Source organism: Adiantum capillus-veneris, chromosome 16 (assembly GCF_014529385.1).
Source record: "Adiantum capillus-veneris isolate H3 chromosome 16, ASM1452938v2, whole genome shotgun sequence".
NCBI classification, from domain to species: Eukaryota; Viridiplantae; Streptophyta; class Polypodiopsida; order Polypodiales; family Pteridaceae; genus Adiantum; species Adiantum capillus-veneris.
In genome coordinates, this window is record NC_140946.1 from 16800069 (window position 1) to 16823757 (window position 23689).

Below are 23689 nucleotides of genomic sequence, written 5' to 3' on the forward strand. Positions count from 1 at the left end.
CTATTCTAGACTGACTTGACTGAACTGAACCCTGGTCATGCTGTAGCTTGTCCACGGACACATAGGGTTGGATGTGTCACGTGACATCCCCTCCTTTTCAAAGTGAGTTACTGGTATCGACCTGTATGGCGTAGAGGGAGATCGCCAATAACATCCGGAATCCTGGAAAGGACTTTCGCCGGCCCACTCTGTTGTGTGGGTCATGCGATACTTGAACTTCATAAAGGTCTGCAACACTTGCTTCTTTGGGCAGCGCCGAAAGTGACACAAAGTCATCTGTGGCTCCTTCAATGCTTCAACTCGTCGATAGTCATACGTCTACCTTCTTCAAGAATCTCTGAGGATGAAAATTCCTGAAACCACTTTCAACACAAAAACATGAACATACCCATTCCATGTAAAGTGACTGGAAAAATACTATTCCTTCGGACAAACTGTGCATGCAATGCAGATGAACAAAGTGGCGGAGTGCTGAACCGTTCATCAAACACACGCAAACAATAGGGGTCGAATCTTGACTTTCTGATCTAAATCAATCAACTGTGGCAAATCACAATGGAAATGCCGATGCTTGATGCTCAATCCTTCTTGTGCTCTTTCTGATACTGTGTCATATCAAGAAAGAGACATGGAATGTGAATTCCTTGGGTGCAAACATTTCATCTTTTCATGAGTAATCCGCATACATTCGTGCTCATTCATGAGGGAATCGTGCTCAGCGTACAATATGTCATGCTTGTGAAAAGGGATCACATAAGGACGGTGACTAAAATACAGGAAAGCATCACGAATGAAACACTTGAACAATGCGTGCTGACTAATCATTCGAACACATGTGGACCTCGACTCGAGAGCCAAGATTGGTTCTTCGTGAGGGGGTTCTTTGGACCTAGGCTCGAGAGCCAAGTTCGGTTCATCTTGATTGATCGAATCTGCAATGAGGTTAGCGTCACTAGAAAAAACTAAACCATCATCCTTGTGAACAATCACGTCTTGATCATGCAAATCATCATGCTCGTGAGAGATCACATCTTGATCATCATGCAAATCAACATGCTTATCATTGTCATTCAAATCATCATGCTTGTCATTGTCATCTAAATCATCATGCTCATCATCGTCATTCAAATCATCATGCTTATCATGATCATGCAAATCCTGTGTGTCTTGCTTTGGAGAAGAAGAGATTGAGAGTCTCCTTTTCCCGAATCTCTTGCATCTGTGCCTGAACTTGAGAAAAGAATCGTAACAAGGCGGTGCTCATGCTCTATTGCTGCCATTCTTTCTTCAGCCGCCAAGCGCACTTGCTCACACTCACGCTCAATAGCTTCCTTTCTTTCTTCGCGTTCTAACTTCATTTCCATAAACAACTGCTTCAACTTCTCCATAGGAGCTAGTGCAATCCTTGGCGTAGATGGGGAAGGGGGAGGATGGGAAAAATCTCATGGCGGGGAAAATTCTTCTTCACCACCCTCATGCTCATCACCTCCATGCGAAGTATCCATGCCGCTTCGGGTGATGACCATCCATTGAAGTCTTGGGTTCTTGTGGGTCTTGGGTTCTTGGGTTCTTGAGTTCTTGAGGTTCTTCTTTTGCTTGCAATCTGTGTTAGAGAAGGATCTTCTCTTCTCCCACCCGAGTTCTGCTCTTTTCCGGGGGCGCACCCCTTGGCGGCCTTGCGCTCACACCGAGGTTGCTTTTTCCACCTCACGTCGATTGGCCGGCCGCTAAGTGCACGGTCTGCTCTCAATGAGTGAAAAGAGGCACAAGGGGACGTTGGACAAGCCCTTCTTTCTTGGGTTTCCTGTCACTCTTCAAAAACGCGATTAGGAATCAACACGCCCAAGAGTTCTTGGGTTACGTGCGACCACAACAAGTAAAAAAAAATCTGTGGTTCGTTCCTTGAGTGATACAGAACACTGCCAAAGCTTTGATACCAATGTAAGGTGCAGCGGAAGTGAATGTTAAACTTTGCTCAAGATGAGTGCTCCGAATTGTGCTCAAGGTTTCTTTTACTTACGGAAGGGAGAGCCTTCCGTGCCTTTAATGAGAGAGTGCAAAAAGTGGATAAACACTGTGAATGAAGGTGCATGAGACTGAGAGATAGAGAGAGAAGAATACGACGCGAGAAAAGTTGTCAAACCCTCCTCCGAAGGCCCCACTCTCTATGGCGAGAGCGGTCTACTATTGATTGCATTAATCTCTACAATGCTTGGACTTGCCGACGATGTCGACGACGATGAGGATCGACGAGACGGACTGAAATCTGAAAATGCTAAGGGCTGAAATCTGCAAATCTTTATCTGTTGAATTCTGACTCTATGTCGTTGACGACGGTGATGACGATGCAACGACGACGCGCTGAAAACGTAGATGCTGGAATTTGCGTTTTCCACGTTGAATCTGCAAACTTCGATGGATCTGACCGTGCGGCGAGGATAAGCTGTGGGAAGGTGAGATCTGCGAGGTTTGGTGGTTCTACTACGGAGTCTTGATGCTAAAAACGCTGGTGCTACTACTAATTCTGTCGCGATGGAATTGCAAAACGCCGAGGCTGATCTGCAAACCAAAAACGCTAGGGTTGAGGAAATCTTCTAACGCTAGGGCTGATCTGTCCTTTGCTGTTGCCAGGCTGATGCAGATGCAAAAACACTGGCCGATCTGGGTTCTTGATCCAAAAACGCTAGCTCAACTGTTGTGATGCAAAAACGCTAGAGAATCTTGGGGGTCGTGCTGAGAAGTGGGGGGGGGGGGGGGGGGGGGGGAGGGCATCCTACGCGTAGAGGAAGGGGGGACATCCTACGCGTAGAGGGTATAGAGAGAGGGGGGTACTTTACGCGGGCAGCGGGGGAGCAGCTAATGGCGGGGCTGTGCAGGCGGGAGGGGGGCGGGGTTGCGAATGCAGCGTGAGGGGAGGTGCGGCAGAGGAGGGGGGGAGCAGGGCGCAACAGAGGACCAGCGCGGCAGAGGGGCAGCCGGGAGGAGGCGCTCAGAGTGCGAGGGGCAGGGGAGGGCAGCGCGAGGGGGCAGCAGAGGAGCGCGAGGGGGCGGCACAGAGAGAGAGAGAGAGAGAGAGAGAGAGAGAGAGAGAGAGAGAGAGAGAGAGAGAGAGAGAGAGAGAGAGAGAAATGAAATGAAACGTCTTCAAAAGGCCACAATGACCTATGAGACCCGAAAGTTACAAAGTGGTGGATCTTATACAAAGTCACAGTAACAAAATAACCTAACAGCAGTACAAAACAAAGATATATACTATGGGGTCCTAAGTTGGTCGATGTGAGTCAAGCAAAAAACTAAGCAAAATAATGGGCGGCTTGTTGGGATAGCTGAATCACAAGAGATCTAGCATTGGTCGTTGGCGAATCTCATCAATTTCCTCCATGGTTAGTAGTCTGATCGGGCGTCGTGTATGCCTGGCCAGCGTGCTCCGAATTTTCTGTCGTAGCATTGGTCGATGCTGTGTAGTTCTTCGCAGTCGCGGGCGCCTGGATTTCCCTAGTTCATCGCTCGGTCAATCAATGTGTCTCTTTTGTGAGACGAGGGGGGAGCTCTGCCGTGGGAGTGGCTCTTGCGGCTGTCCCGTGTCTGCTCTGAAGAAGTCTGTGATCCGTCTTTGAGACTGGGTAGCCTCGCCATTCATCAGGCTATCTCTGTGTCTGCGCAGCTCGAGCAAGAACAAACCTAGGCATTTGTGATCTTCGTATCCCATGACTCTTGAGAGTGGTCCAAAACTCTCTCTGAACAAGTAATGGAAGCGACCTCGTATCTCGTAGTAGACGGGGCAGCGACATGTATAGTGTAGCTCTGTCTCAGGGTCCATGTTACACAAGGGGCATGTCCTGTCCTCTGCTGGTACTCCGCCCAGTCTCAATCCGCAACTGGTGAGAAGATGTGCGTAACTGGCCAATAGCACATCGTATCCCATGAGACAAGTGGGTATCCATGTATCTGGGTCTCGCCACAAAACCATCTTCCGTAAGCTGGAGGAGGTGGTCTCCGTAGAAAGCCATCTTCGTGCCCGATTCCTGTGCTGGTTGTATCCATGTCCTCCTCGTGTCTAGTTGGGTCAGGTCTTGGCGGATGAGCTTGGTGATCTCTGACTGTGTAAGAGTGAGAGATGGTGCATCCAATGAGTACTGGAATGGTGGTAGCCTGTCTATGCTAAACCCATGTGCCTGAAACCATGATGTCATCTCCCCATACCAACATGTTGTATCTCCTTGTATGGCTAGCTGTCGAGAGGATTCAAGTGCTATGCGAGCATATCTGTCTCTAGGAAGTGCCCATGTGCGGTTTATGAAGGAGACTGATCTGGTGAGCGCCTCCACCACAAGTGGGGGGGCCGCTAGCTCTGCTCGGATAATGGCCCGTGGTACTGATGCCTTGGCTCTAATGAGCCGCGAGAGCATAGAGACGAGAGGTTTCTCCATGTTCCCCCATTCGTCTGAGCGACCCGGCCTCCCGTGGTGATCCAGTGAAGGTCCCCATATCTCGGTTCCATAGAGCAATGCTGAAGCCATCAAGGTGTCAAAGAGCCAGAGCTTCGTTCGGGGCTCCTGGAATTGAACCTTCGAACACATCCTCTCCAATCTACCCAATGGTGCGTGGGCTCTAGTAAGTCTGGTGTCTGCTGCTCTTCCGAGTGAGAATGCAGGTCCGCTAAAAACCACTCCAAGGTAAGTGTAAGCGTCTGTGTACTCCACAGTCTCCTGGCCGTATGTGAATGTAGGTGCTGACCTCCTGATCCACTGTGGGGTGGTATTAAACACCATAACCTTGGTTTACCCAGGTTGATAGACAAACCACTTTCGTGGGCAAACGTATGCAAAGCATCCAATTGACGTTGCATTCCTTGTGGGGATTTGGAGATCAACACTATGTCATCAGCATATAACAAAAGTGGAATCCATGTCCCTGCCAACTGAGCACCTTTATCCCCATCGCTGTCAATGTAGTCAGAAACCTCATCCACATACATACCAAAAAGAGTAGGAGAGAGCGGGCAGCCCTACTTCACCTCAATAGTGGAGCGAACCGGTGTAGAAAGTCCCTCCGGGGTGCGTACATGCCCTACGAATGATCTGTACAATGCCATGATCCCCCAAATGAGTTCTGTGGGTACTCCCATTTCCTGTAGTCTGCGCATCAGTCTAGCTCTGGGTACCGTGTCGAAAGCTTTGCGGAAGTCCACAAAGCTACAATAGATCCGTCTGCCATGAGATCTGCCTTCTTCGATGATGGCCTTGAGTGTTAGGATATGGTCAAGAGTAGAGAAGCCTCTCCTGAATCCTGCTCGCCCAGTTGCACGTATCCCTTCCCTCTGTGCCCATCTACTAAGCTGTTGCTCCAGAATGGATGCATACAACCGTGGCAGTGTGTGCCCAATCATAATAGTGCGATAATTCCCAGGCTCCATGGGGTCTCCTGATTTGAAGATAGGTACGATCGTAGATAGGCTCCAAGAGTCTGGTAGGCCCTCACGCATGGCCCGGTTAAACATAACTGCTAGAAGCTCTGCTAGTAGGTCTTTGGCATGCATGAAATGCTCAGCGACTAGGCCATCATGATCATATGCTCTCCCAGTCTTCATCCTGTCAATAGCTTTCTTCACCATCTCAGCAGTGAAAAAGACACATGCGTATGGGCATGGATTGGGGAGGTTGGGGGGGGCCGGCTGTCCAGGTACTCTGTACAAAGATGATGCGTACTGCCCCCACGTCTCTGTGGAGGAAATAGCAGGGGGGGGGGGACTGCTCATGAAAGAGCCGCCACGCCCCACGCGAGTCCTGACTCAAGAATAGCTTATATAGATCCTGCTCGAGTCGAGCCAAAAAAGCCCTCTTCTTCCGCCGCACCAGGCGTCGGAAGTCAATCTGTGACTGTCTGTGAGTGACGTCCCCCAACAGCACCTCCCTCTGAAGTCTGGCTCTAGTCTGGTGGCACTCCTCATCGTACCAGCTGTTCTGAGGCATGCTCCCTGATCGGCGGCTCTGCTCAGGTTGGGTGTGTGGGTATGCTTCTGCTGTTGCCTCATGTAATGTCTGTGTCAGTATAGTAGTTAGCTCCTCCAGAGGTCGCCCCGGGTCTTCAGTGCATAGTCGTCTGTAGATTCCGTCCATGTATACAGAATCCGTCTCTCGTGTGAATCTGTAGCGAGTAGGGGCTGCTACTCATGGCGTGTGTGCTACACTGAACTGGAAGGAGATGGTCATCGACACCAGAGCATGATCCATTGCCACCCCGATCGGTCTGGGCTCAACTGTGAGATCCTGGATACTAGAGATGAGATTCGGGTGTGCCATGACATAGTCCACTGTGCTGGCTCCATGTCTGTGTGGGAAGCATGTAAAACCTCCCGAAGCAGGAAATCTTTGTAGGCTGTTCAAGATGGCCAATCCATGTGCAGTGCCCATGTCTATCAGGTGTCGCCCATACTCAATACATTCCACATCGTGTGATAGTCTGGAAAGTTCCGTCTCTGCAACATCTAGCTCTCTTAGCATCTCCTCTGAAGTATCATAAAACACTGCCTGGTGATGGGCAGTCCTAGCATTGAAGTCCCCTAGGATGATAATGTCACCGTCCCTGGAGAACTCCCATATGTCATCATCCAAAATAGAGAAAGGGGATTGTCCTCTGGGTGATGCATAAACTGATGTACTCGGGGGAAAGTAGCAAATAGCTAGATAGAGGTATCTGCCTATCTCTGCTTTCAGTCTCACCCACATGTACCTAGCTTGCTCGTCCCTGCGGGCTATATGTATCAGTGGCTGCAGATCCTCTCTAAATAACACTGCCACTCCCCCCGAGCCCCGCCCTCTGTGCTCTGAGCGTGTCTCCTGTCTGTAGGCTGTCTCCCACCTGTATCGACTGATGTGAGGCATGGATTGCCCTGGGGCCTGGTGTGTCTGAGAGTAAAAGATGATGTCTCTTCCAGTAAAGCTATCCTCAAAGGCACCCACATCAAGACGCATAGATCTTGCAGTTCCAGGCAGCTACTTTGAGGGTGGTCCCATAATTCTCGCACCATCATGTGGAGCGTTGTTCTAGTATTACCACTTTTCCGTCTCGGTAAAAAGCGATCTTGCCTTTTTCCCTTGCCGCTCTAATCTCCGACATTACTTCCTGCATATGAGCGATCTGCGAGAGGGTGAGATCATCCCCGAGAAAGATGTGTAACAGAATTGGACACTCCAAGTCAAAAATCAATCGCGACAGCACCAAATAACCACTTCAAAACAATTCACAGATCACAATAGATTTGCACTGGCCTGGCGGAGTTCCGTGCCTAGGGATATTGGCCCCAAAGACTGGCGCCCCTTACGGTATTTCTTTTTATATTAATCAGTCAAAGTACAAGAGAGTGGCTAGGGTTTCACTCTCAGACTCTGCGTCCAGATGCTCTGAGAAGTGAGGCCCTCACCACTAATTTAAAGGTTACAAGGGATGCCCAAAAGCAAAGCCCCAAAAGCTTGTAAAATAAAAAGCATCAGTTCTCTCTCTCTCTTAGAGAGTCTTTTCTCTTTTTTTATAAAAAAAAGCAAAATTCGCGTCGCTCATCATTTTCCAAAATTTTTTTTTTCAAGCCTCCGCGATTTCCGGAAATTAGGGTTTTTGGCAGAAATTAGGGTTTGCAGGAATTTTAGGGTTTCTGGCAGAAATTAGGGTTTCTGCTGTCCGCCACGTCATCACTTTGTGACATACCGCCCTCTTGAAAGCATTGTAATCGACCGCGATTACGCCTGCAAAACCGACAAAAGCCATAAACCGTCTTAGCAAACACTGACTGTTAGTACCTACGTACTAGGAACACACATCTAGCACATGTACAAAATCGACAGTCACATCACACGACATCACAGGACATCACATGACATTCAACATTCATTCAGATCTTAGACCATGATTTATCGGCAATGTAGCTAGCAATCACATCTAGGTCCAATTGGGACCTCATCGATGTCCGATTGACTAACCCCTATTGCAACCATGTTTATTCGAGATCAATCAGACCAAAATGCTACAGTCATTTCGAGATGTTTGCCCATCGCATGTGCTTCTCAGACAACTTCGTCTGTGTGAGAAAATATCGCAAGGTTTGATGATCCGTTTGGACAACAAAATCAGCCCCTAGCAGATAGTGTTTCCAAAGAGCATGAATTACTGCCAGCAATTCTTTCTGATAGATTTGCAAGTTTCTTTGAGTCTTCAAAAGAATTCTGCTCTCATATGCGACTACTTGGCCATTCTGCATTAGCACTGCACCAAGACTATGGCCACACGCATCACACTGAACCACAAAAGGTTTCGAAAGATCTGGCAAAATGATTACCGGATCTAAAGTCAGCTTCTCTTTCAAGTGTTTGAACGCTAAAATTTCCTTGGCTGTCCACTTGAAAGTAACTCCTTTTGCTTGTAGTGCATGGAGTGGAGAAGCAATCTCAGCAAAATTTCGGATGAACCTCCTGTAGTAGGAACATAAGCCTAGAAAGCTTCGAATGTCATGTACGGATTTCAAGTCTGGCCATGACCTAGTTGCTTCCACTTTAGCGGGATCCATGCGTACCCCATCCTTTGAAACAATGTGCCCAAGGAAGTGAATTTCTTGCAAAAAGAATTCACTCTTCTTCGCATTAATGAGTAGCCTGTTCTTACGTAACTCATTGAAACTGCAGTCAAGTGATCCCTATGCTCCTCTTCGGACTTCGAATAGACAATCATGTCATCAAAGAAGGTACCCACGAAGTTTCTATGTGGTCTAAAAATTCTGTCCATCATTCTATTAAACGTGGCCGGAGCATTTGTGAGACCAAATGGAATAACAAGAAACTCATAGAGACCAAATGTTGTCCTGAACGCAGTCTTATGGACATCTTCTGGCCTAATGCGTATCTGATGGTAGCCACTCTTTAGGTCTATCCTTGTAAACAATGACGCTCCCTCAAGCCGATCAAGAATGTCATCTATCCTCGGTATGGGGAACCTGTTCTGGATGGTATTCTTATTCAAGGCGCGATAGTCAATGCACATGCGCCATGAACCATCCTTCTTCTGCACTAAGAGTACAGGCGAACAAAAAGGGGATGAATTGGGCTGAATCAGCCCCTTCTCTAAAAGCTCGTTGACCTGACTCATAATCTCTTTCTGCTGGGCTGCACTAACCCTGTATGGTGGTCTATTCGGTGGACTAGAACCTGGCACAAGATCTATGGTATGATCCTCAGGTCTCTCAGGAGGTACCTCCCCTGGCAAAGAGTCCGAAAAACAATCACTGAAACCACTCAAAAAAGTTGACCTGTCTTTATCTAAGGTAGACAAATCAGATACAACTTGAGGTACTTCTTTTGCAAAGATCAAGTACGCAGAAAGATTATTCTTTATTACAGATGAAATAGCAGAAGCAGAAACAATTGGAACAGACTCGCCTTTAAGCTTTACATCAAGGACATGAGTCTTTCCTCTATGTACAAGGGTAATCTTTTTGTTGTAAGTATCCACCATAGCATGCAACCTGTAACACCATGGGATGCCCAGTAACACATCACAACCCTCAAGTGGCATAATATGAAATTCTTCCGCATCCACATAGCTCTGAATGTGCAGACGAAGCTTCCCCAAAATGGGAGTAGCGGGCTCTGAATCACCTGGGCATGCCAAACCTGCTTCCCCTGTCATACCCATCTCCTCTGCACGAATGCCCAACTTTGATGCCAATTCTGGTGATATGAAATTTGCACGGGCTCCTGGATCAAAGAAAACCAGCACTGTCTGGTCTCTAACTTTGCCCCAAGCTCTGCACAGCTCTGTGGCTGGTCTCCAACCAAATCTGGAACAAGTCCTGCACTTGGCTTTGGCTTCTTCCCTTTATGGTCTGACTTGTCATCCTTATCCTGTGACTTCTTCTGTGGGCATTCATTTGCAAAATGTCCTTCGTGTTCACAAATGTAGCATTTCTTGGCCTCCCTAAGAGCTTTCTGTTCTTCAAAAGTTTTGCCAGAAAAATGCCTCTTTTGTCCTTGTCCTCGTCCCGAAGAAGACTTAGACTACTTCTTGGACGTATCACCTTCTTCAGTGGAGGGCTTCTTTGTGGGAGGCTCAGAAGGCTTTGTTGCAACATTGCCCTTGGCAGAAAACTATTTGCCCTGGGATCCTTTCTTGTGGCTATTAAATCCATCGGAATCTACCTTCGACAGATTGCTGGCCACTCTTGCATTCTCTATCAACTGAAACATATTCGTGACAGTAGTCTTTGTGCAATAGTCCCTGATTTTCTTGGGCAATCCGCAACAGTACTTCTCAATCTGTTCTGACAATGGCACAAACTTGTAAGAGGTGATTGGCAGCAGTGCGGCCCAAAACTGTTTATTGTACTCTTCCAGATTCGCACACTGTTTAGCATTCAACTCGTGCCATTCTGTCATCACATCCACTTCAAAAGTGTTTGTCAACCATGCAGACGCAAAAAGCTGTTTGAATTGGACCCACGTTGTTGGGGCTTGACCCTGGTTCAACAATGCGGTCCACCATTGAAGCGCATTCCCTTTCAAGAAAGTGGCAGCCTTGCGTATCTTTGAAGATTCCGTGAAGTTTCCTCCAGCATAAGCTACATCGAACTGCTGTATGAAGGTCAAAGCCTTCAATTGATCCTCAGTTCCTCTGAAAGTTTCAAACTTCACTCCCTGCCCACCTTCCTTGTAATCCTTAAGCTGACTCAAAGGAGCCACATTATCATAAACAGGTACTTGTAACAGTGGTGCTCCATGGTTGTTCATTCCAGCACTCGCATCAACTGTTTTACCTGTGGTATCTGCATTTGGTACGTATTGCTGCGAAAAACCAGCCATACCAAATTGTGTTCCAGGCACTCGAAACTGGCCATAGGCATCTTGAAAACCTGGTTGGACACCCATGTTCGCGTACATAGGGTTACCCATGCCTGTTTGCATTGTCCCGAACACATTCCCTGGCATATAACCTGTGGAAGGTCCAGCCATAGCTTGAAACACTGAACCACCTCCAAAATAACCAGGATGAGTATTAGGTAATGGAAGGGTCTGGCGCATAGCGTGTTCATTACTCCCTTGACCATTCACAAACGGTTCCTGTCTAGCTAAAGCAAGCTACTTTGGATCATTGGACTTCGCTAGTTGCTCAACCACATGGGCTTTCCCTCGAGCATCATGAGTCCTCTGCGCATTGGAAATCTCCTTTTCCTGTAACGGCTCAGTCATGCCCTGTGTAGGAGGCTGAAAACCCTATGTCAGAGCTGTAAAAACTCCTATATCCTTGGGTTGTTAGCCAACTGCTGAAACATGTCCATGCAGCAACGCAGTTGAGTTCTAAACAACCTGTCCTCTTCTTGAAGAGTTGAAGGAACTTTCTCCGTGCCATGTGAGGAAGATCCCTCTTCAGGTACTTGGTCTCTCTTCTCTGCCATAACGACAAGCTCTGTGTTGCTTTCACCCACAACAATCCACGCTGCACTTTTTGAAGAAAAAGTGACTATCCCGTCGATGGAACCATATAACCGGCCTGTACAACGTAGAGGGCGGTACTATTTCAATCACCTGTTAACTTTACACAGAGCATTGAGAAGGGAAGAGAACACAGTTGCGTCCAGCGACTAGAATGTCACTGCGCACACGAGACCGACACCCTGTAGGCCCCAAAGACTGGCGCCCCTTTCGGTATTTCTTTATTCAAATTAAGGTAGACGATCCGACCACTTCGCACAAGCTTTCACAAAGCTGTCCAAACCTGGCGAGGGCTGAAAACGCAGGTTTTCGACCTGATTTTCGCAGCATAACGGTACAAAACCCCCTGTACGTCAAAAGCACCTGTCTAGGACGGATTCCCTCGTATCTGGAAGCTTTCTAGTGAGCTGTCACAGAAATTCAGCAGGCTGTAATTCCTTGTTTTTCACTGCCGGGTGCCCAAAAGCCTGTATACGCATCCCAAGGCTCTCACGAGGCTCCCCCGGTGTTCCCTTGCAGTTTAGGTGCGAAACCCTAAACCTACAGAAAAACACAGCAGGCTGTAATTCGCTGTTTCAGATCGTTTTTAGTGGAGCGAACGCGCCTACGCGTGTCCCAAGGGCTCCCGCACGCAATGGGACAGTTCCCCTGTGAATTGGACGAGTTTTCACGCGAGAAAACTCTCCGAACTTGCAATCTTTCGCGATGGAACTGTGCGTACCTGCGGGAGATTAGCAATTAGCTAATCCGGTTCCTGTTCAGAACGCTCTTGCCTTGGCAAACGCGCATAAACCCCCAGAACTGTACATGTTCAACTGAGTAGCCCAACTAGTGGGGCATTACCATATGTGCCAAAGGGGAGAGAGAGATGCACGAGAGCAAGTCATCGTGCTACATGAGACAGAGGAGAAGGCAAGCTTTCCATAAAAGCCGTAGACATGCACCCACTACTCACACACACATTGTAGCTCACTTATGATGAAAAATCAGCCTCCTCTCTCAAATTGGGCGCCCCCTCTTCAGCTGGAAGTAGCAAACTCTCCAGAAGCCGCCATGTGTCCAGTTTGCCCCTTTTGAGTTAATTCTCTAGTTCCCACTGACTTATAAAGTTATAAGTGACTTTCCGAGTGGCCCAGACTTCATTTGGCGCACACAGGCTTCCATACTCATCAGAATTCAGTGCTACTTGGCTCGACCAGTTTGAGACTGACCGACCCAGACTCCCACTGTGAGAAACCTATTCGGCCACAGCCGTTTCACACTGGCCATGCAATGTCCACTTGCACCTTTTCAAGGGTTCTGGGGAAAACAAGTAAAAATAAAATAAATAAAAATATCTAGTACTTATTTACGGAAGGCAACAGGAAAAATACACCTCCTGGTGACACTCCCCAATGCCGAATGGGCTCTGGTCAGTCTAGTCTCTGCTGCTCTCCTCAAAGAAAATGCTGGTCCACTAAAAACCACTCCAAGGTTAGTGTAAGCATCTGTATATTCTACCGTCTCCTGGCTATATGTGAATGCGGGCGCTGACCTCTTGATCCACTGTGGGGTGGTATTAAAATTTTAAATACCATGACCTTGGTTTTACCAAGGTTGACAGACAAGCCACTCTCATGGGCAAACCTATGCAAAGCATCCAAGTGACGTTGCATCCCCTTCGGAGAGAGTCGGAGATCAACACAATATCATCAGCATATAACACTAGCAGAATCCATGTCGCTGCCAGCGGTGCACCTCTATCACCATCTCTCTCAATGTAGTCAGGAACCTCATCCACATACATACCAAATAGAGTAGGAGAGAGCGGGCATCCCTGCTTCACCTCAATAGTGGAGTGAACTGGTGTAGATAGACCCTTTGAGGTGCGTACATGCCCTACTATTGATTTGTACAGTGCCATGATCCCCCAAATGAGCTTTGTGGGTACTCCCATCTCCTGTAATCTGCGCATCAATCTAGCTCTGCGTACTGTGTCAAATGCTTTGCGGAAATCCACAAAGCTACAATAGATCCGTCTCCCACGGGATTTGCCTTCCTCGATGATGACCCTGAGCACACATTCCCTCCCTCTCTGCCCATCTACTCAGCTGTTGCTCAAGAATGGATGCGAACAACCGTGCCAATGTGTTTCCAATCATGATAGTGCGATAATTTCTAGGCTCCATAGGGTCTCCTGACTTGAAGATAGGTACGATCGTAGACAGGCTCCAAGTATCAGGCAAGCCCTCACACATGGCACGGTTAAACATACTGCTAGAAGCTCTGCTAGTAGATCTCTGGCATGCATGAAATGCTCAGCCACTAAGCCATCATGATCATATGCTCTCCCATTCCTCATCCTGTCAATGGCCTTCTTCACCATCTCAGCGGTGAAAAAAGCACATGTGTGTGGGCATTGATCGGGGGGTCGGGAAGGGGCTGCTGTCCAGAAACTGTGTACATACTACAAAGATGATGCGTACTGACCCCAGGTCTTTGTAGAGGTAATGGAAGGGGAGGGGAGACTGCTCATGAAAGAGCCTCCATGCCTCACGCGAGTCCTGACTCAAGAATAGCTGGTATAGATCCTGCTCTAGTCGAGCCAAAAATGCCCTCTTCTTCCGCCGCACTAGGCGTTGGAAGTCAATCTGTGATTGTCTGTGTGTGATGTCCCCCAAAAGGACTTCCCTCTGAAGTCTAGCTCTAGTCTGACGGCATTTCTCATCATACCAGTTGTTCTGAGCATAGTAACAGGGAATGGCCGTTTTTAGGTCTCCGTTCCGCGTTCCCATTCTAAGTTTCCATTCCGAATCCCTGTTTCGTGTTTCAAACATGAGTACTCGTAACAGGGAATGGCATTTTGTGGCAGTTGCCGTTCCGCGTTCCCCGTTCCGACTTCCCGTTCCTTGTAACTATGGTTCTAAGGCATGCTCCCAGAATGACGTCTCTGCTCAGGCTGTGTGTGTGGGTATGCCTCTGCTGCTGCATCTTGTAATGTCTGTGTCAGTATGGTAGTAAGCTCCTCCAGAGGTCGTCCTGGCTCCTCAAGTGGATAGGCGTCTGTAAATCCCGTCTATGTATACAGAATCCGTCTCCTGCGTGAAGGTGTAGCGAGTAGGGGCTGCTACTCGTGGAATGTGTGCTACACTGAACTGGAAAGAGATGGTCAGCGACACAATAGCATGATCCATTGCTACCCCCACAAGTCTGGGCGCAACTATGAGATCCTGGATACTAGAGATGAGGCTCGGTTGTGCCATGAAATAATCTACCGTGCTGGCTCCATGTCTGTGTGGAAAGCATGTGAAGCCTCACGCAGCAGGAAATCTTTGTAGGCCATTCAACGTCTTCAAAAGGCTAAAATGACCTATGAGACCAATCCGTTACAAACTGGTGAATCTGAGACCATGTCTGATACAAAAAAAGAGAGACTAAAATGGATCTAGAAGTGCTACTAGCTGGAACTGTGTGGGGTATGTGTGATCATTGATACAATGGGTGCCCAATATGGGTCGTGAATCTATCCTCACCTGAGAGAGGGGGGGGGGGGGTGTGCGTAAACTTTTTCTGTTTTCCTTAAACTTTGTCTATTTTCCTTGTTTGTGGCTCTGCCGATTTGCCAGTGCTTTTTTATGACCTGCTTTTTCCCTGCTTGAGTTTTGTTCATCCAGCGATTCCCTTGTGACGTGAGTGGCTGCCACTTGGATGCAATGCACCAGTAAGCAATCCTGCGCTTATTGTGTAAAAGCTGGGTTTATGTATGTTCTCTCACTATACAGATTTTTTGCAGCTGTCAAATGTCTTTGTAGCCGTTCCATTTTGATTCGTAATGGATGGTGCACTCTGAAATTTTGAAAAAGCACTTAAAATAATCATGCTGCTGTTTTTTGTCCGAGCTCTTTTTTTTTTTTTGTTTTACTAGCTGATTTTCCGATCGTGGTTTTCTTTTCTCTTTTCACAGCCCCAAAAGATACAAGCATTCATCATTAGTGTGACAAGTCTTCCATTGGAGGACATCGAAGCTCCTCTTGCAAAATTTAGTTGGGATTATGACAAGGTAACTTTATCATTATTGGATGGCTTTTGATTACAGGATATTTGCAGTGGAGAGAGACTGCTTTATATATGTGCAAATAAACCCCTCTTAACTTTCTAATTTTGTCCAGGGGGACTTCTACCACTGGGTGGAACTTATGAATCATTTCGATTCTTTTTATGAGAGTCACATTCGGCCACGAAAGGATCTTCATCTAGAAGGAGAGTTCAGTCAGTCTCATGCATTTCCGAGAGAAGCTGTTTTGCAAATTCTCAGGGTGACACGCATCATTCTTGAAAATTGTATCAATAAACACTGTTACAGCTCTTATGAGGTACATTATACCGAGGATGTTGGTTCCCTTGCTTTAAAATGCAAGGCTATTTTTAACAGAGAATCTTTCTGTTATTGACAGCACCTATCTTCTCTCCTTGCTTCCATGGATGCTGAGGTGGTGATTGGTTCACTGCAAACCCTTGCTGCGTTTGTGAAGAAGCCAGTACAGTCCAATCGAGCAGTCCGATGGCACGGGGATCATACGCTGAACTCACAGTTGTTTTCGCTGTGTCAAGGCTGGGGGGTTAAAGAAGAAGGTCTTGGATTAGTGGCTTGTGCAGTAGAGAATGAGTGTGATTTGAATGCTGCTAGGCTGGCCTCTACACTACACTTTGAATTTTATTTAGATTCATCTTCAGAATCTGATAGTGATGAGAATGAGCCGAAGTTGTATGGGCTGCAGACTATCTATATGGAGGATCTGCATGATGATGATCGAAGTGACCTTGATCTTTTTTATGATCTGGTCAATCAAAATAAAGTGCCAAGTCATCTACGGTTCTCGTTTCTCACTCGGCTGCGCTTCGCAAAGACGTTCTCTAATATAAATACTCGGCGGCAATATCTTTCGATTCGTCTTCTGGCTTTTACAGTCCTCGTGCAGTCTAATCCTGATTCGGAGGATCTGACTGCTTTCTTTAACAATGAGCCTGAATTCATCAGTGAGCTCGTTTCATTGCTCCACTGTGAGGACACTGTGCCAGAGGACATCCGTCTTTTAGCAGTTTTAGCATTAGCAGCACAGGCACATGATCGCCAACGGCAATCAAGTATCTTGAGTGCCATTAGTGCAGGGGGTAATCGTGGTATTCTGCCAACTCTTGTCCAAAATGCAGTTGCCTTCTTAAGGGGCTTAAACTACAGTTGCTCTATTTGTTTTGTGGAAGCCCTTCTTTACCTCGTTACAGTTTTGGTTTCTTCTTCTGCTGGATGTGCTGCTTTGCGAGAATGTGGTCTTATTCCTACCCTGCTTCCCCTTTTGAAGGACACAATTCCTCTACACACGCATTTGGTTGCTTCAGGTGTACATATTCTTGAGGCATTTATGGATTATAGCAACCCAGCAGCAACACTGTTTCGAGATTTGGGAGGACTCGATGATGCCATCTTTAGACTCAAGTTTGAAATTGCATCTGTGGAAGAAAATGCAAGCAGATGTCAACAAGAAGTAGCTAGGTTGGAAAGAGGCAAAGTGCCTGTCTCTGATGATGGGCAGCAGAGCCCTCTTCCATCTCCAGAGGCAGTCGTGTCATATCATTCAAGATGGCTGCTCAAGGTATTATTGCGAGCCATTTCTCTAGGGACATATGCACCAGGCAATGCTGGAAGAATCAATGGATCTGAAGAGAATTCACTGGCTTCATGCCTTTGCACTATTTTTAGGCATGCTAAGGAATTTGGTGGTGGTGTTTTTGCCCTAGCAGCATCATTGATGAGCGATCTTATCCACAAGGACCCAACAGGTTTTTCAGCTCTTGACTTGGTAGGATTGCCCAAGGCTTTTCTGGAGGCGGTGACCAGTGGAGTGCTAACATCGTCCGAGGCTGTTAGTTGTATTCCTCACACCCTTGATGCTTTATGTCTCAACAACAGGGGATTGGAAAACGTCAAGGAGTGTAACGCTTTGGGGTGCCTGGTAAAGATTTTCACTTCCAAGTTATATCTCAGAGCTTTATCGAATGAAACTCCCAGTTTACTAGCCTCTGGTTTGGATGAGTTGATGCGGCATGCACCAGTTCTTCGAGAAGATGGTGTAGAAGCTTGTATAGCAATACTGGACACTATTTCTGTAATTGGAGGTGCTGGTGACCATGCTGCTGCACCTTCACAAGAAGAGAGGAATGGAAGTATCCCAGTTCCTATGGAGTCAGACATCAGTGAAGTACCACAGCAAAAGTCTGAAGGGGCTACAGCTGAAACCTCAAATTCAGACTCTTATGTTTTGGAGTACATGCAAAATGCTGCAAGATTGCTTGAACCACTGTTACAAAACGCAGAAACGAGTAGAGTGTTTGTTGAAAAAGGAGGAGTGGAGGCATTTCTTAGACTCTATTCCTTGCCTAATCTTCCTGTATCATTTGGTGGGTCCACAGTTGCTCATAGTATGTCATCAGCTTTTAGAGCCTTTTCACCCACCCATGCCATCTCTTTGTCTTGTGCTGTCTGTGCTGCATTGAGGGACAGTCTCACTTTAAGTGTAGAGGCACTGAGTAAGCTGGATTGCGCCAAGCTTTTTGAATTGGAAACTCTGGAAAAAGAAAGATTGATACGTCACCTGTCCTCCACAGAATTGTATCTTTCACTTGCGGCAGTGCTTGTGAGGAGCACCAATACCATGATGACTGAGCTGAACACTGGTCAGGGAAATATTTTGTCTGATGTCGGCAAAGTCTATCAAGCAGTCCTTTGGCAAGTTTCTTTGCTTGATGATGAGAAAGCTGATTTAAAAAAGGAAGAGTCAGGAAATGCTCCAGCTGCTATTACTCATTTTCCTGGTGGTAGGGAAGGTGCTGAAGATCTTTTCACGACTGTGCAGTATATCAATCCTGTGTCCATACGGGATGGTACAAGCTCTCACTGGGATCCGGAGCCAGAAATTTTTCCTTTACTGGCTGCTGGTGATGGGTTTCACCGTAGAACACGAAGGGAGCAGGGCTCAGTTTCTGAATTTTTTTCACAAAGGCTACGCCGTTTATCTCGGCATGCTCCGGTTCAAGCTCCGCAAGTGGATATGGAGGCAGCCACCAGTACTGGAGAAGGGTCTCAATCCTTGGATATTCTTAAACGCAAATCTCCTGAGTCTGTCAACTTTGAGGTAGTAACACGACTTGTTTCTTCTGCCCGTGGTTTATTTGCAGCATTGGGGAAGTCAATGGTGGTGCCATCACGCAGACGTGATGATGCTGTTTCTCCTGGATCAGTCCCTAGGGGAATTGCATCAAGTATGGCGAAACTCTTACACGACAATTTGACTTTTTATCATCCTTATAACTCCATGAAGTCTGAGATACCCAAATGCCATTATCTTAGGAAACTTATCGAAGATATACTGCTCCTATTGTTTGACAATCGTAGGCATACTTGTAATATGCTACTTCTGAACAGCTTCTATGCACATGATGTTTTTGGATGTCTGCTGCAGTCTTTTCAAGAAGTAAATCTATTGCTGTGGTCAGTTTTGCAAGCACCTGAAATGCCCTTAGAGGATGATAGTGAGTGTAAAAATGGTTCTGCCAACCAGAAAACATCTGTGCTGGAAACCTTGCAATGTTTCTTAAAACTACTGGAACATCTTGTCACCCCTTCATTGCTGTTGTCTTCACAGTCTCAGATACTTGTTCAACAAGTTGCAGATGGGGCAGTTGCTCTTCCAAGGGATCCAGAAACTTTAGTGCAAAGATTACAGTCACGGGTGCTGGAGGCTGTACTTCCTGTTTGGAGTCATCCCTTATTTGCCAAATGTGGTGTCAATTTCATTTCTGGTGTAACTTCTATCCTTACACATATATACTCGGGATTAAATGATTCAAATGATCATAGGAATGCTGGCAACCGAATGTTAGGCCCTCCACCAGATGAATCCTCCATTTCCATGATTGTTGAGATGGGATTCTCAAGGGAGAGAGCTGAAGAGGCATTAAGGCGAGTAGTGACAAATAGTGTAGAGATGGCTATGGAATGGCTGTTTAGCCATCCTGAAGAACCGCAGGAAGATGATGAGCTAGCTCGTGCTTTGGCTTTATCTTTAGGGAGTTCAGATGCTTCAGCTGATGCTGAAGGTGAGGCCAATGTAGCTACAGACAACACGGACGAAGAGAATATTACACAGACTCCAGCTGTGGAGGACATATTGTGCATTTGCTTGAGTCTAGTGCAGAATACTGACGCTGTAGTGTTTCCTCTCACAGACCTTCTTGTAACAATTTGCAATCGCAATAAGGGGCAAGACCGAGTCAGGGTAGTGAGCTTTTTGATTTCTCAATTGAAATCATGCCCAAAAGATGATCTTGATTCTGATACTTCAGTGCTTTCTGTAGTCTCACATTTTTTGGCAGTAATTTTGAGTGAGGATGCGGCAGCACGAGAGATAGGTGCAGAACAAGGTCTAGTATCCATTGTTTTGGATATCCTATCAGGTTTTAACCCACAGGTGGTTTTAGAAACATCAGTTGCTGCTCCAAAATGGACAACTGCTTTGCTGTTAGTCCTTGACCTTTTTCTGCAATACAGACAGAATGCATCAAACGATCAGCAAGAATCTGCTATTACAGTTGCTGCTAATGATTCCTTATCAAATGAGAAGTCTAAGTTCAATGGTGCGGACAGTGCAGACTACTTTATGACTGCACTTGGGAGATTCACTGGCTTTATGTCCCTGGATGAACAGCATCATGCCATGACCATTGCCTGCAATTTTCTCAATTCTCATATTCCAGCAACCTCAGTGCAAGCTGTTCTTCAGCTTTGTGCAAGGCTAACTAAAACAAATTCAGTGGCAATGCAATTTATGGAGTCAGGAGGCTTGACTGCTATTTTGAACCTTCCAAGGCGATCGCTCTTTCCAGGTTTTGATAATGTGGCGGCTGTAATCATTCGCCATCTCCTGGAGGATCCACAAACTTTACAGCAGGCCATGGAACTAGAGATAAGGCATACACTCACAGCCTCACCTCAGCACCATGGACACATGACTCCCAGAATGTTTCTGACAGCACTTGCACCTGTTGTTTTACGAAATCCAGCTATTTTCATGGTGGCTTCGGCTTCAGTGTGCAAAATTGAGAATGTTAATGGGCAAACTCAAATTATTCTCCATAAAGAGAGGGAAAAAGACAAGGATAAAGACAAAGATGACAAAGAAAGAGAGAGAGAAAAGTCAAAATTGGATGGAACTTCTAAAGCCCAGGACCTTGCAAGTAAGCCTAGTAAGAGCCATCATAAAAAAGTTCCTCAAAGTTTTGCACAAGTCATTGAACAACTTCTTGAAGTGGTTCTCCATTCGCCCGGACTAGTTTCGCCAAAAGTTGTGGAGGATGAGGACAAAGGAAAAAGAAAGTGTGAGGAGTTTTATATGATTGGTCAAGGAAGTATATCAGAAAGGTCTGCTGGTTTAGCTAAGGTGGCTTTCATTTTAAAACTCATGACAGAAATTCTTTTAATGTACTCTGGTGCAGTTGGGGTTGTGCTGCGCCGTGATTCGGAGAGTGTTCAAGGCAGGGTAGGAAGCCAAGAATCTTCTGTTTATGGTGGCCTTTTGCATCATATCCTTCACAATTTGCTTCCATCAACAGCTGAAAGGGTGGCAGAAAAAATTTCAGAGGATGAATGGAGAGAGAAACTTTCGGTCAAGGCTGCATATTTTCTGTTGGCAATCTGCATTCGCTCTGCGGAAGGGAGAAAAAGAGTTATCTTTGAGATTTCCAGGGCACTAACATCTGCAGCCAACAATATAGTGAAAGGGGGAAAATACATGCGTCAGCCACCTAGTAGAGAAGCAACAGCATTTGTGTTTTTGATCAATATCATTTTATCTGCTCATGCATCGAATCATGCTCAAGCTCCCGGATTTTCAGCTGACATGGCAAAAACGATGATTGATGCTGGATTAGTGCAGGCATTGACTAGCACTCTTGATGTGATTGATCTGGACCATCCAGAAGCAGTAAAGTTTGTTAATGCTCTGCTGAGGGCTTTAGAGGCGTTAACCAGAGCTGCAGCTACTAGTGACCATTTGCATGCAACTGCAGGGATGTGTGAGAACATGGGGGCTGTAGAGGAGAGAGGCGTAGCTCAAGGCACTGAAGCAGAAGAGCAGCCTCATAATGGCGTTCTTCAATCTGGAGCTGTTTCCACTCTGAATAATTCTGATCTTAATGAAATGCAGTTAAGTGACCAAGGGGCAGTGGAGACTCGTATTGTCAGTGTCGACCTTATGGAGTCTGACCTGCCAGTTCATATGGATGGAGTAAGTTCTGAGACAGAAACAGGAGTCCTTTTACGTGAAACTGATGTGAATGTTTTGGAGCGTGCTGAGACAGAGGCCGCTGAGGTGTCATTCCGTATTGAGCACAGACCAGAAACTGGGCAAAACGATGATGATGATGATGAGATGGATGCAGACGAGGGTGAGGAGGATGAAGAGGACGACGATGAAGATGAGATGGAAGGTGCAGAAGATGTCACTCATCTTTCTCCGCCTGACACTGATGTCGATGATCAAGATGATCATGGGCTTGGGGACGAATATGGTGAAGATATGGTTGAGGAAGAAGAGGATGATTGGCTGGAAGATCAAGTCATAGAAATACGATGGAGGGATGGCTTGACACGGATCAATAATGTGCCGGTTTTGGGACCTGATGGATCTGCTTCCTTCATTGACCTTCCAAGAGACCCTTTTCAAGGTATGAATGACATATTTACCTCCTTTCGAAGATCGACTGCAGCAGATCGCCGCAGACCTCCTGGTGGGTACAGGCCTCATTCTGAGAGACCAGGGGGTGATCATGGTGGTGCTTTTCAACATCCATTGTTGACAAGGCTGTCTGCACCCATGTTAAATGGTGGAGCATTGAGTAGCAATGCAGGATGGACATCATCTGGCAGTTTCACAAGTAGTGCTGATGCATTGCTTGGGCTGGGTGCATATGATGTAAGTCCATTCTATATGCACAATCATGTTCTTTCAGCAAGTGCAGGAAATCGACTTTTTGGAGAGCGCTCTGTAGGTGTCCCACTTCCCCCATTATTGGATTTTTCTATGGAGGCTGGTTATATGATGGGCAGAAGGGGAGCTCGGTCAGAGAGCCGCTTAAGAACCTGGACGGATGATGGCCAGCCTCAAACAGGGGCCCATGCTGCAGCCATTGCTCAGTGCATCGAGGGACATTATACATCTTATATGCAGAGTCTTATCCCAGCAGTACTGGAGCAAGCTGATGCAGGACAAACAACTGTGGCAATGGAAGGTCTTGAGTTTGACACAGTGGACAGATTGACAGAGACCTCCCCACAGCAAGCTGCTGTCAACAGAGATAGCATTAATCTGCGAATGGAAGCTCAAGCAGGTTCCCTTGAAGACATACCTATGCCACCTTCAGAGAATCAAAGTGTGGCTTGCAATCCTGAATCTCAAGACGAAAGGTCTGCAGCTGTCTCAAGAGAAGGAGGGGCTGAAAACCTAGATGCAACTGCAGCTGATCTTTGTGGAGTGGATGCACAGATAGGCATTGCTGCAAACCGTGGTGATGGAGGTGAACCAAGCGACCTTGAAAGAAGGTCAACTGTAGAGAGTGTTCAAACAAATATGGACGTAGATGGAGCTAGGGAAATGGAAACCAATGTAGATGTGCCTAGCGATATGGACACCACTGATGGGAATGTGCAGGCAGGGCATGGCATATGTGCTCGACAAAGCGAAGAGGGTGAACCTCCTGCCCTTTCCTCCTCTCCGCAACATGATATTGTCTGTGGAACAACAGAGGAAGGTGCTCAACCGGGTGAAGACGCTTCTAGAAATGGAGGTCAAGATGTGAACACAATTGACCCAACATTTTTAGAGGCCCTTCCCGACTATCTTCGTGCCGAGGTTTTAGCTACTCATGAAACCCAGAGCATGGGAGCTGCGGCTGTTCATCCACCTCCTTTACCGACCGAAGATATAGATCCTGAATTTCTAGCTGCCCTCCCGCCAGACATTCAGGCGGAAGTTTTACTGCAGCAGCGGAATCAGAGATCAATACAGGCACAGCAAGCGGAAGGACAACCTGTGGAAATGGATAGTGCATCCATCATAGCAACTTTCCCAGCAGAGCTTCGAGAAGAGGTGATGCTCCTCTGGTTTTATTGTTTTGCATGGTTG

General features: G+C 46.8%; 1 protein-coding gene across 2 annotated transcripts in view; it reads left to right on the top strand.

The window, feature by feature from the left end:
* The window catches only part of LOC147438625 (E3 ubiquitin-protein ligase UPL1-like), a 48591-nt gene that overhangs the window by 18398 nt on the left and 6504 nt on the right, over positions 1-23689 (top strand). For both annotated transcript variants that reach the window (XM_086484670.1, XM_086484671.1), the window contains exons 2-4: positions 15418-15513; positions 15623-15826; positions 15908-23653. In XM_086484670.1, the coding sequence (XP_086340796.1) occupies positions 15418-15513; positions 15623-15826; positions 15908-23653 (8046 nt within the window). The remainder of the gene's footprint in view (positions 1-15417; positions 15514-15622; positions 15827-15907; positions 23654-23689) is intronic.